At 31.4% G+C, this 13,986-nt stretch overlaps 1 protein-coding gene across 8 annotated transcripts in view; it reads left to right on the forward strand.

Moving 5' to 3' along the window:
• Window positions 1–12,950, forward strand: part of LOC134680917 (neurofibromin-like) — a 56,903-nt gene extending 43,953 nt beyond the window's left edge. For 5 of the 8 annotated variants that reach the window (XM_063540216.1, XM_063540213.1, XM_063540212.1 and 2 more), the window contains 14 exons: window positions 213–433; window positions 928–1,010; window positions 1,639–1,753; window positions 2,272–2,352; window positions 2,775–2,915; window positions 3,524–3,650; window positions 4,329–4,416; window positions 4,600–4,643; window positions 5,106–5,458; window positions 5,730–5,963; window positions 6,420–6,520; window positions 7,286–7,425; window positions 7,825–7,871; window positions 9,826–12,950. In XM_063540216.1, coding sequence (XP_063396286.1) covers window positions 213–433; window positions 928–1,010; window positions 1,639–1,753; window positions 2,272–2,352; window positions 2,775–2,915; window positions 3,524–3,650; window positions 4,329–4,416; window positions 4,600–4,643; window positions 5,106–5,458; window positions 5,730–5,963; window positions 6,420–6,520; window positions 7,286–7,425; window positions 7,825–7,871; window positions 9,826–10,158 — 2,108 coding nt within the window. In that variant the 3' untranslated portion in view covers window positions 10,159–12,950. The remainder of the gene's footprint in view (window positions 1–212; window positions 434–927; window positions 1,011–1,638; window positions 1,754–2,271; window positions 2,353–2,774; window positions 2,916–3,523; window positions 3,651–4,328; window positions 4,417–4,599; window positions 4,644–5,105; window positions 5,459–5,729; window positions 5,964–6,419; window positions 6,521–7,285; window positions 7,426–7,824; window positions 7,872–9,825) is intronic. The other 3 variants (XM_063540214.1, XM_063540217.1, XM_063540218.1) reach the window with 1 other exon arrangement.
• The last annotated feature ends 1,036 nt before the right edge of the window (window positions 12,951–13,986 follow it).

A 13,986-nucleotide genomic window follows, 5' to 3' on the forward strand; every position in this document is an offset into this window, starting at 1 on the left:
AGAACAAAAATAAAATCCAACATGCATATATAATAATTGGTAAAGAATAAACTACAAAAATCATTTCTACATGCTTGAAGTGGCTTTGAAACTTTAACGTATTTTCATGAATTTTTAAATATTTCTAGTGTAATCAAGAAATCTTAATATAGACTGTGTTGGTAAAGAACAGTTAATGAAATTTGTTTTTATTTTAATTTTCTTGAACACAGAAGCTACATTGAAGGTATTGAAGATGAGCCTTGCAGAGTTCTCCTTGCCAAAATTCTACCAACTGTTTGGTATCAGTAAAGTAAAATCTGCCGCAGTCAGTGCATTCCGTACAAGTTTCAGACCAGGAGATCGGTCCTTCACCATGTCAGCACCAGAACATGAGAAATTGTCACTTAGTTCATTAGAAACAATTGTTGATGCTCTGTTAGAAATTATGGAGGTGAGATTTAAAAAAAATAAAAAAAACACAAAAAAATAATTAAAACATGTAAAAATAGGAATTAAAAAACGTGTTGAAATAAAAAAAATAAAAAATGAAGAGTTTTGGAAATGGAAGGATAATTTTGAAGAAATTCAAAGAAATGTAACAAAATGATTTATTTTTCAACACTAATAGTTGTCTCTATAAAAAAAATAGATAAAAAAAAATGATTGAAATTATAAATATAAAAAAAAATGAAATTTAAATTAATTTCAAAAATGTATGTGTGTGTTGCAGGAACTTATTATTCCAAGAGTTTCAAGAAAAAGGGATAAATATAGTCTGTGCAGAATAAATGTTTTAAATATTCTTAAAATTTACATCAAAGCAAATTTTCTCACTGAATTCGATTAAACCTGATGATATGAAACTATAACATGTATTAGTAGATTAGAAACTTGATGACATTATGAAGATGATAATAAACTAATACATAAATCATGTTTTCCTAGTTTGACCAGTGTCAATTTCAGGCTAGTGTTAAAGACATTCCAAATTGTGATTGGTTACAACAGTGGACTGATCTGTCAAAAAGGTAAGGATCGGATAAGGATATACTGAAAAGTTCAGAAATTGTTTCAATATTGGAAGAATGGACAGATATTAATTATTGCAAATTATAATTCTCTTGAAATTTCCCTGCAGTTCTTTTTCCATGTCAGCAGCGTCAATCGCACATTTTCGATATCATATGCCACTGTTAGCCAAGTACCAACAAAGTTTGATTGAAATGAGATTATAGAAAGTATAAAATTTTGAGTATCTCTGTCAAAACAATATTTTCCCAGTCGCATTATTACTGCACACTAATTACATTTTGACAAATTATGTTGCTTCAGTGATGATCAAGGACAAGCTATATGTAAAATGAAAGGCAATATATTCTTCAGTTGATCAAAAACCAAAGCTGATTGATTGATGGTTTTCTAACCAGTTAGTTTTTATACATTCATAATTTTTATTAAAATTAGGTTATATGAAAAAAACAACAACAAAAACCCATTAAATTGAGAATGGAAATTGGGAATGTGTCAAAGAGACAACAACCCGACCATAGAACAGACAACAGCAGAAGGTCACCAACAGGTCTTCAATGCAGGGAGAAATTCCCGCATCCGGAGGCGTCCTCCTAACTCCTGTTAAAAACCTGTTTTATTTTGTAGATTTGCATTCCAGTATAATCCAGCCTTACAACCAAGAGCTATAATTGTGTTTGGTTGTATAAGTAAAACTGTCACCGACTCAGAAGTTAAACAGTTACTTAAAATTATGATGAAGGTCAGTTTTAACCTATTGATAAAGATGTGCTTTTAGAGAAAAAAATGTTTTTTGATAACTGTGAAAGAACTTTTATTTGAAAGTATCAATTTCATGGCTTGAGCAACAGTAACATGTTCATGGGTTCTTAAAATCTATGGATTATATTATAGTCTGAGGATAAAAAATGAAGAGAAGAATCTGATTGACTTGAATTAGTGGATAAAGCCATCCCCAAAACCACTAAAACAGTAATCAAAACACTTAACATCACACAAGATTTCATGTCATATGATTAAAACAAAAAGTGGGGTATATGTCAGTGGGACAGAAACATGTTGAAAGAAAGGACAAAATGACTCTTATGATTAAAATTGGTTGTAAGTTTAATACTGAAATGTTTATTTTAAATATCTTTACTGCACATTAGCCCTTTTCACAGAAAATCTTAGGACCAAAATGAAGGTATTAAGTCATGTTTTTCTTTTTCAGTAGTTTATTAAACTGATATTGATTATAACAATTTATATTTGTTGTAGGCATTAGAATCCTTTACTGATCTTGTGTTGATTGAAGCCATTGTCATGTGTCTCACCAGATTACAGCCTCTACTGAGATCTGTAAGTTATGTGTGTAAAATATTTTCTTGAGAATTTTGAATGAACCATGCACAAATTTTCTTTTGATGCCATTGATTATTCCAATATTGAATTAAGTCGCTAAAAATTTAATCAACACATTTCTGCCCTTTATCTTAAAAAGTACAAAGGAAAAAAACCTTTAAAAATCAGAATTCAATTCATAGAAAAATTTACATGATTTTAAATGTTTCAAGAAAAGTGGTTGATATAGAGAATATTAATAATAAACATGACAATAAAAAACATCTATGGGTTGGGCCTTTTTAAAAAAAAAAATTGCCTTGAAACAATCTTACATGTATCTAAAATATTATAAGGGTAAATTAAACCATACTTTATTATTAAATTAAAATGCAGCCAAAGTTTCTTTTTCTTACATGTTTTATTTTTTCCATACACAGGATTCTCCAATCCATAAATTCCTATTCTGGGTAGCTATATCTGTGTTACAACTAGATGAGATATCACTGTACGCTGCAGGCCTGGCACTGTTGGAACAAAACTTACATACTCTGGATAACATGGGACTATTTGATATAAAGGTGTGTATGTCAGTTTATTTTCTTTTCTTCAGCTATATAGTTTCAAAAACAGAGGGATAAACTGTAATTAATGTCAAACTCTTAAAAATTATGAACTTCATGTTGAAATGGATACAAAAGACCTCCTCTTTTTCTGATAATAATGCAAATACATTAGTTTAGATTTATTTTTTACATAGGCCTTTGTGATGAATTGATTTAAGTAGTTCATCTACTCTATCAGAAGCCTGCTAACTCTGAGATTGTGAGTTTGAAACTCGCTCTTATCAGATGCACTCAAATCTTAATTTTGATTTACTAGGATTGCCAGTTCAGCATTTCTCTCTTGAACTCAGTTAGTAAAAGAAACTGTTTCTTACAATATAGCCAATAGTGCTGAAAAGGTCACATCATGTGTTGTTTACCAAAAGTCGATCAGTCAATCAATTATCACAGAAAGCAATTAAAGGCAACTGTATGGCCTTCTACAATGAGAACAACCACTTACTGTTTAGTTGGTTATAAATTATTTGTTTTTGTGTTATTTTAAATATTTTGTTCAGAATTAAATTTTGTTTTAAAATCTTATTTTTTTTTCATTTGTGATTTATGATTTGTTCATGTTTCAGCCATTAGAGGTGATTATGATAGAGACAAGAGAGCCTTTAGAATGGCACTTCAAACAGCTGGATCATGCCATGGGTCTCAGCTTCAAAGCCAATTTTAACTTTGCTTTGGTTGGTCATTTACTCAAAGGTAATATATTGTGGATTTATTATAAGTTGTTTAGTATACCCATTTTTGTTGATTTCGTTGTTAAAGGTGAATTACAAATTAGAAGATGAACAAATAACAGGATGTTTAAAGAATTTTACAAACCATGAAATCAAATATCAATAGTATTACATTTCACACTCTCAATAACTATGAAGTTAAGGATTTAAGGGGGAAGTTCATACCTCCATATTATTTAAAATATCCAAATGAAAAAAAAGTACTTGGCATGCTTAAATATAGTAATAGTAATGTGCTGTTTAAGCTGTCAATTTTTATTCAAAAGGTAGAAAAGATGCTTGTCTAATTTAAAACTGTAATAAACACAAACTTATTTTTGAAGATGTATAATTTAAAAATGTATTATGTTTGTATGATGAACTATGTTGTAATTAATATTGTGTATATAAATATGCTCCTGTTACGCAGTCTTCTGCGGCTGAGTTTTCTCTAATAAACTATCAAATAAAAATTGTTATGCATGAAAGTATGAAATATATGAATCAAATCCTGAATATTTAAAATTTGAATACTCAGTGAATTTACATTAGATAAAGATAGTTTGATTTAATTATTTTAAGTTTAAAAACATGGATCCCAAAGAAAGTGTGATGAATTTTCAGCAATGTATAAAAATGAAGATATATTTCTGTTTTACAGGATTCAGACATCCTCAGGCAACAACTGTCTCCAGAACAATACGGGTCCTAAACCAACTTTTGTCAATTACTGTCAAACCAACAAACAGGTTAGTTACCTCCCCTTTTCTGACATAATTAACTCCCTTGTGTAAATGACTTGAAGCAACAATTAAATAAACTCTTGTTTAGCACCTGTATGAAGCAAACATACAAATAGTCTTTGAAATCTGTAAAACACTGGTGTCAGAAAATGAATATTATACTAAAAATATGTAAATGATTTTTTTCAGGGACAAATTTGAGGTGACTCCCCAAACAGTTCCATATTTAGCAGGTAAGTTAAACACACATATCATAGTACTTCTGAACAAAAAGTTGACAAAAGTTGAAAGGATATTACATTTGAACATCCAGGTATAGATACACATTAAAAGCATTGTTGTATTTGCAGGACATGCATCAATCTGACATGACTGAACCATGACAAAACATTTTCTCATCGTCTTAAAAACACATATACTATTTGCTGTTTTTACAGGTTTTTTTTATATTGTCCATCTGATTCTATTTACGTAAATGTATTAATTTTCAATGTGAACATAATTTCCCTAGTTTCTTGATAGCCTCACATTTCTAGAGAGGGACCTTTTTTAGAGCTTTATTACTTTAAGATTTGAAAAAAATTGTGAAAATAAATACCTTTAACTATTCTATTAAGTTAGACTCTTACAAATTTAGATGTCAATAGGTTGTTTTTATATTGTGAAATACTATAGTCATTTTTTCTTTCTTTCAGCTTTAGTATCTGTGTCTGAGGAGGTTCGTAGTCGATGCCATCTAAAACACAGAATCAGTCAGTACATGATGACAGAGTCGCCCTCTAGTGACAGCCTCAATGCAGAAATCCCTCAGATGTCTACGACACCAGGTGGCAGTTCAAACAGTTCAACTGGGTCTGCTCAGTCAATGCCATCAGCCCCAGCACCCCCTGGGCCACCAGTAACAACGGTACCTCCCACACAAAATAATACTCTGCCCATGGCCACACCCACTCCTAAACGACAGAAAAGCTGGGATTTGTTAGACCAGTCAGCAATGAATACAGCCAGAGGAATGCAGAAAGGAAATACTCATTTATCACAAGGGCAGGTTAGACCCAGTTAATTATTGTCCGTACGAAAAAAGGTTTGAATATCATTTGCAAGCAATATTTTGATGAAATTGATATGATGTGAGGCTTTTCTAGAATATTTACTCCATTGTTTTTTTCTTTTATCTTAAATTGGAGGTATTTAATGAGTTTCATGGGTATATGCATTAAAGAAAACAGTAAGATTATGTAATGTGGGAAATTTTTAATTTTTTAACATTTTTGTTAAGGATAACAGATTCAGTGTTAGAATTCCTTTATAATTTACAGCCAGCAAATAGTCCCAAGGTATGTTGGAGAAGCTTAGACAGTGAACCAGTCAGACCTCCTCTATCTAAAACAAACAGAAGTAGTTCCATGCCACTGCCATGCTCAAAGAAAGATGTCAAATCAGGGCTGGCAGTGAGAGTTGGCAGAGGATCTGTATCCAATGAAAACAATGTTTTATTAGATCCTGAAGTCCTTACAGATTATCCTACTCAAGTCCTAGTGTTGACAGTACTGGTAAGAAAAATATTATCATTTTATCATGATAATATTTCATAATCACAACGTTATGTTTAAAAATAATAATCTTTAAATTGATATTTTATGGATGACACATTTATTTGTTATGTGTAGTGAAATTTTTATGAAATTTTTGTAATATTTTGATAAAATAAAATAAAGTTTCTTTACATTGCTTTTCCTGAATTTTATCCTTGTTAAACTTTATATAAAAGTAAGTTTAAGAATCATTTTATTACTTGATAGAAAAATTGAGTTTCTCCGCAAGCCAACTAAATAGAGAGTATGGTTAACACATAAAAGTTTTAATGTAAACAATTTTCAATGTTTTAATGATGGGAATTGAAGAAAGGTGAAGTCTGTAAGAGCTCTGACCATGAAAAGCTGTGGCATTTAAAAGTTAATAGTAATAGATTTTATTTAGATGTTACATTATTATGAATATTTATTCAGGCAACATTAGTACGGAACACAACAGATGAAAATGAGGCCAGAATTTTATACGAGTATTTGGCAGAAGCTTCTGTAGTTTTTCCTCGAGTATTCCCGGTTATGTAAGTAGAAGTGATATTTGGATTTTGGATAATGAGGCAATGAGTTGTATATAGATTAATTCAGGTAAAGGAAAACAAAAGTTTCAATTCCATACACACAATGCAACTTACTTTATACACCTGAATAGAAAACAGTTTTTACTAAATTTACTTTATTTAATCAAACAATATTTAAAAATGTTTGCTCTTAATACCATTTTCATAAGCTCATTTATAGGCATTATATAAGTCAGTATCTTTATTCTGCACATTAGGGAGTCAAAAATGTAATGCCTACCCATGTTAATATATCCATAGAGCATGGCATGATTGAAATATTTTGATTCAAATAGGAGAGTTTAGAACTTTTTTACTCTGAAGCAGACTTGTGATACATTTTAGAAATGAAGTCATTTTGATTAGATGAAGCCAGAACCATGAAAAAAATCCACTGTTTCATGATGAAAAATTATGAACAAGATAAATGAAAATTACTTATAGAATATTTTTTTTTAGTTTCCTATCAAACAACACCAACTTAAATGTCCATTTTGATCTCAATGTTTAAAATACAACTGACATTGCAAATAACATTATAATATGACTGATTCCAAAAGGAAAGAAGAATGTCATATTATAAAACAAAAAAGACATTTACAGGTAAAAAAAGGGTTGTAACCAGTATAAATACCATATGGTGTGTTCAAAATCACACTTATTCTGTTTTATTTTGTAAACCTATATTTTTGCTAGTGTTATAGGATTTTCTAACTGTTTCTTTTTCAGCCATTCATTGTTAGATGCTAAGATAAACAATGTGTTATCCTTGTGTCATGACCAAGCCATTCTCAATGCTGTACAGAGTATTATACAAAACATGATAGCCTGTGAAGACGTGTCACAGCAACAGCTCTCATATCTACAAAGTAAGTAGAGGGAACATTTTGTCCCCAACAGCTTTTCCTCATCTGTATCAATAAAAGTGGAGAGGGGATTGTTGGCCAAGAAATTCTTCAATGAGAAAACCAAATGATGCAGCTATGAAAAAATTCGTAAAACATACCATAATGCTTTATTTATTTAATATGTTTTTATTAATTTTAAAAATAAGAAGTTTACATTGTGATGATTCTTAGAGATGGGCACATGACTATTAATTTAATTTTATACCTCATCATGTTCAAATTTTAAACTTTCAAGTGTTTGCCAATCATGGTGTTTTAAAAAATATAGTCAATTGCTTTATCATTTTTACTTTGGAAACTTTAAAAATTCCAGATATGTTTCACTAAATTATGGTTATTGATTATTCTTTTATCTTTTAGGTATTGGTTTTGGTGGCCTATGGAGATTTGCTGGAACATTTACCAAGGTAATGTCATACAACTTTTTTGATTAAAAGTATATGTATCTATTGTCCACAATTTTAAGGCTAGTTAGTCCTCCACAATTAGGGCATATGTTTTAACACAAGATTGCACACGTTTTTAGTGGAAGAAGACGTCAAGTCTTCTGAAGACTTAAGGGGCTGACCCTTGGCATTGAGTCTCCGTATGCCACATTCATTTCGTGTATTACAATTTCAAAACAACTTAGATTCCTGACACCGATTTTTACACATGATTAGGCATCTGAATCATTTAAACGTAAATTATGATTGTAAAACAATCACTATCGTAAATATATCCCTTTTATTTATGTAAATTATTGGATTTCATCTCATCCACATGAACGTTATTTGTTTACTTGTAACATGATGTTTTAACTGTAGATAATTGTATTACGCATGCGTGAATTTGGTATCGGGACAACTCGCCCTGTTTACAAGTTCGCCCTTGAAGTTACGAATTTGCAATCCTGCAGACAAGAAGATTTTGTTTTTATATAAATAAAAAGGATAAATAAAGTGTTGTCTTTATTCATGGTTTTCCTTTGTCCTTTGTAACATACATGTGAACCTCCCGCTTCCCGTTTAGGAGAAAAAACTCCCGTGTATGAAATATTTCATGAATGAAAATTTTCAGACGCCATATTTGATCATTTCTTACTACTGTACGGGTGTAATTGACACCTGTGTTAAATTTTACCTGAACATCATAGAAGATGTATAATTAAATGGCTTCACTTGACAGCTTGGGTGTCAAACATACTGGTAATCAACGATGTTTACCTCCGGCTAAATGTCGTTGTGTTATCAAAACGATGTGTATTTGGAATATTGAAATACTTTTTTGTTACTTCCCTTTGTTTTATCCTGTTTTCAGTTATTTTGCTTTTAAAAATGTAAATTGTAAAAAGACTATAAATGATTAATATTTGAATCAAATAATCATAAAAGGATGTTGATCACATAATGTTTTGACCATTCAGTACTTAATAGATGCATAGTTCTTGGGGAAAAGTTTCATCAAATAATATGAATATAAATGACTTTTTTTGTGCTCATTTTTTACAGTGGGTTGTGATGATCTTCCAGTTAGGTTACCGTCATTTGGAGTGTTGTTAAAGGTCCATCTTTGTGCATAATTCAAAATTGGAAATTTCAACAAGCATCTAATATTCTTAATCTGGAAAATAAACCCTGGTCTGCTAGTTTCATGTATATTTTTTCTACCGATTTAATATATAACTAGAATCATGCAAACAGACTTAAGGAAAATGCATGTAAGTTCATCATACAAATATGACACTTTTTCTAGACAATCCAGATCTTGCAAAATACGTCGCTAAAAATTGTAACCTTTAAAATTGTTGTTGTGCAGTAAAAACCCATATGGGAACTTTCAAAAAGTTGGCGGGTATGTAACAAGTCTTACTATTTTTATGCTCCATTTATGGGCAATATGTTTTCTAGTCTGTCCGTCCGTCCTGCTTCTGGTTATAAAGTTTATGGTCGAGGTAGTTTTTGATGAAGTTGAAATCCAATCAACTTGAAACTTAGTACACATGTGTTCCTCTTGATATGATCTTCTTAATTTTACTGCCAAATTAAAGATTTTACCTAATTTTCATAGTCAACTGAACATAGAAAATGATTGTACAGATGGGAAATCCATGTACTTATGACCTTTTCTTGTCTGAAGAAAAAAATTACATTTTAACGATATTGGAACAAAGCAGCCTGGGTAAGAGGGGCTGCTTTTATGGTAATTCAAGTTACCTTTTATTCACCTTCTTCCACCTCAGAGCTATCAGCTCTTTGATTTAGTTTCAGTGAAGTGAATTATTCTAGACTATAAATGAAATACATTCATATGAAAGTGCATACTAAAACAGATCAAGATTATTTTTTGAGATAATTAACATGAAATTTATTCCTTTTTTAGTCTGCTCCAAGTGACACTGCAGAACTATTAGTCAATTGTTTAGAGGCTATGATGATGGAGAACTGTTTACCTGGTGATGACCTTGACATTTTGAATCCATACCCAAGTTCATTGGGGATCTCATCAAATTTGAATCTGTCTAGTTCCATGTCAAGTTTGAGTGTTAGTAGCATGCATTCTCCGACAGATAAGGAAATTGTGGACAAAAATGGTGCCGCTGGTGGAAATCGAATGAGGCATGGTTCTGCCAATAATATCCAATCAAAGAACAGAACGGGAAGTTTCAAGAGAAAGGACAGTAAAAAGAAAACAAACATTGAAGCCATTGAATGACTGTATACCTGTTGTACTGGGGTTGTCTAGTTGTTCTTCATTTGTCTTTCATTCCGTTGTTATTGAGGCCCATTTTGGGGAATTATTACTCTCAAATAAGAAATATCTCAAATTTTTATGTTTACATTTTTGTCTAATTTGTTACAAATCATCATAGAAACATTACAGAAGCTTAAACTCATTTACATTGTACATTATAAAGCAATTGTAAATCCTAAATTTTCCCAATGTGGGCCTCTTCTATTTGCTTGTTAGTGCTATAGTTGATCTATATGTGAGATAGGGAGAGGGAGAACATTTTTGTTAAGAGAATGGTTGTGAGTGAAAAGAATTTATCAAGATTAAGTATATATTTAGGGCTATTCCATTTAATGAATATGGGAGAGCAGGAAGGAATGTTTTATTTTTAGACATGGTCCATAGGTCAATTTTGGTTGTTTATACATTTAATGTATTCAAAATTATCTGAGAAAGAATGTTGGTTGTTGATAGTCCCTTCAAAATATCCCTCATACATTGAAATGGAATAGCCCAAATGGTGATTAGATACTGTATTGTTATGTTACGTTGGTTCAAAATGAGACTTGGAAGTTAAACCAATCATTTATTTTTACGTTGCTGGCAACAGTCCCGATATTACAACTTAAGGATAAAAGACTTCTGGAAATGTTTTTTTTATAATTTTTTAAGTCCCATCCAAAAAGTTTTGCAGTGCTATAAACGAAGAATATATTTTTTTCATTTGCAGAAACTAACATAGATTCTGCACCATCAAAAAGTGCAATAAAACGTTCATAACACCTCGTCTCAGGTATGCATTTTCTGTATCTACCACAAAGTCATTGATATATAAATGTTTAAAGCATTGTTTGCTTCTCAATTATGACATAATTAAAAAGTTTTTTGCTGGTCGTCTGTACCCAAAAATTGTAGGTTGAGGACACATGAATTCATTGAGTTGTACCATATTACAACAATTATGCCTTAGGGTTTTTAATTCATATTAGTGAAATCTCTTAATTTCTTGATTCATGAGAGTTAAGAGATGACCAGTATACATCAATGAGAACACAACATCCCAATGATTAGATTATTTTACACCTGTTACTTTCAGACACTTTCTGGTAAAATTTCTCTCGACAAGATGGGTCAGAGATTGGGGTATTACCCTGGGTCATATAAATGGGACAACTGCATCAGAGATTTGTGAAATGTTACCCGAGGTCATTTTACTGGGAGAAGCTGCACTAGAGACGAGGAAATTTACCCTGGGATAAGATTTAGGGAAACCTTACCATGGTTATCTTTAGACTGAGAAAAGGTGGGCTGGAAATGGTAAAATTTAATCTGGGGTCATTTCTTAACTGAGAAAAGATTGGTCAGAGACGGAGAAATATTGCCTGTCATCTAACATTCAATCTGGTTAAAGTTTCTTTTTAAATATCCCATGTGTCTATGACAAATATCTTTATTAATCCTGTTTTGATTTTGACATATTTGAACTAAAAAAAGGTATATATTCTCAGCATCAAAGGGGAAGGTATGAAAATTTATAATTCACAAATGTGGAAGAAGTATTTTATTAGCACATACTTCATATATACTGATAATTTCTGAATAAAGTTCTAATATCAAGTCTTGTCCATAGCAGAATGAATATGGTTGTGATCTAATGAGGTTATTGGTGGACAGAAAATTAAGTAATCATGTTACAGTCATTTTATAGGCTGGAATAAATTTGATACACATTCTGTTTTAGGTTAAAGAAATGATAATTATGTATTAAAGGGGAAAGTATAACTTTGATATCCATCTTTGAACAGCAACTATTTCTGGGATGAAAACTGTATGATGAAATTATTTCACATTCATGAAACATAAAAATGATAGTTTGGAATATATATTTCTAAAGAAAAAACAAGCTTTTGTAAAGAAAATTATTTTTGGCTTTGAAAACAGCAAACAACAAACACAGGTTAAAAATGTACAGCATTAAACAGTGTATTTTGAAATGTTAGAGCCAATTATAGCAAGATCGTTTTAAAATTTGTTCAATTCATATCTGCATTCGTAATATAAAAGAAATCAATGACTTGTGATTGATTTTGAAAATTAATTGACAATTTTTGTGTTCAAGTATATTTTGAATATCCAAGTTTCATAGAAACAGTTACACACTGTATATGACCTTTAGAGGTGAAACTAGAAGGTAAAGTATATTAAAGGGGTAGATAGGGAGGGATTTGGAGAGTCGTTGATGTAACAGGAGATAATAACATTTATCAAATATTACGAAAAGTTGGGATGTTGAAAGTGGGTGATGTAACAGTAGGGGAATAAAAATTATCTTATACCGTAATTGGATGAGATGTGGAGAGGTTGTGATGTAACAGAAGGGGAATACCAATTATCCTTCGAATTGATTGGATGGAAGGGAGGGGAATAACAATTATCCTTTGACATGATTGGATGGAAGGGAGGGGAATAACAATTATCCTTTGACATGATTGGATGGAAGGGAGGGGAATAACAATTATCCTTTGACATGATTGGATGGAAGGGAGGGGAATAACAATTATCCTTTGACATGATTGGATGGAAGGGAGGGGAATAACAATTATCCTTTGACATGATTGGATGGAATGTAGGTTGAGTGAGATGTTAAGAATGGATGATACAGAGGGAGGGGAATTACATTTATCCTACAATATGAAGCCATAGATTATTGTTGTCTTTCATTATTGTCAATTTTATTGAAATTTGTTGTATGAATAAAATATAGATTCAAAATATACAATCTTATTTAATAGAAACAGCCATTTGTCCAAGTAGATTTTCTGTCTTGTAAGTATTAGCTCCCCTGGCCCATATTGCAATGAGACCTTTTTTCATCACTTGGCATCCCTCGTTGTACATTAACTGTAACAAACTCTGAAACTATTTGGTCAAATTTAACCAAAATAGATAATAAATCAGATAACAACGCCCTACTTAGACCAACATTGCTGAAAGCAGAGCATAGGTGTTAAAAGATTTAGAACAACGTGTTTAATAATTTCTTGCGTCTGAAGCTCTTTTCTGGATTACCTTCATCAGGAACGCTTAAAGCCAAACATTTGAAATCCGAAGATGGATAAGAACCGAAACTGTTGAAAAGCTACATGTATATGTCAAAAATACCTAAAATAAATAGCCAAATTCATCTAAAGCAAACTTTGCCTAAGGGAGTTGACACATTAGTTTCTTAATCATTTCCAAATTTATAAAGGGACAATTTTAGTGTTTGTTTAATCATGTCAGCACCGAAGTACTGACTACTGAGCTGATGATACCCTCTGGGACTGATAGTCCACCAGCAGAGGCATTGACCCAGTGATGTTAAAATGCTATTTATATCTTGAAAGGCAGTGTATGCGGGTACGAATAGTCAAATTGCCGTTCTAGACTGCGGGTACCCACATCCGGTTTTCTATTAAAAAGCCATCGGATAAGGAATGAAACGTGAAATATATTAACTCGAATCGGTCCTACTAAAAAGCGCCTGGGAAAAGAAAAAGCACCTGGAGAAGGAAAATTAGCGCCCGGAGAAGAAAATTAGCGCCCGGAGTAGAAAATAAGCGCCCGGGAGAAGAAAATGATAATATTTTATAACATTATTTTTTTTCCTTAAAAAATAACTAATCATTGCTTGCTTTGTCCTTAATATAAATGGGGATAGATGTTCGATGCTACATCTAAAGTGTTGTTGTACTTTTACATTTTATAGTTCAAAATTACATATAAGTAAGTAAATAAATATAAATCAGAGTATATAGAAGAATCATGAAA

This window comes from Mytilus trossulus, chromosome 8 (genome assembly GCF_036588685.1).
Source record: "Mytilus trossulus isolate FHL-02 chromosome 8, PNRI_Mtr1.1.1.hap1, whole genome shotgun sequence".
Taxonomy (NCBI): Eukaryota; Metazoa; Mollusca; class Bivalvia; order Mytilida; family Mytilidae; genus Mytilus; species Mytilus trossulus.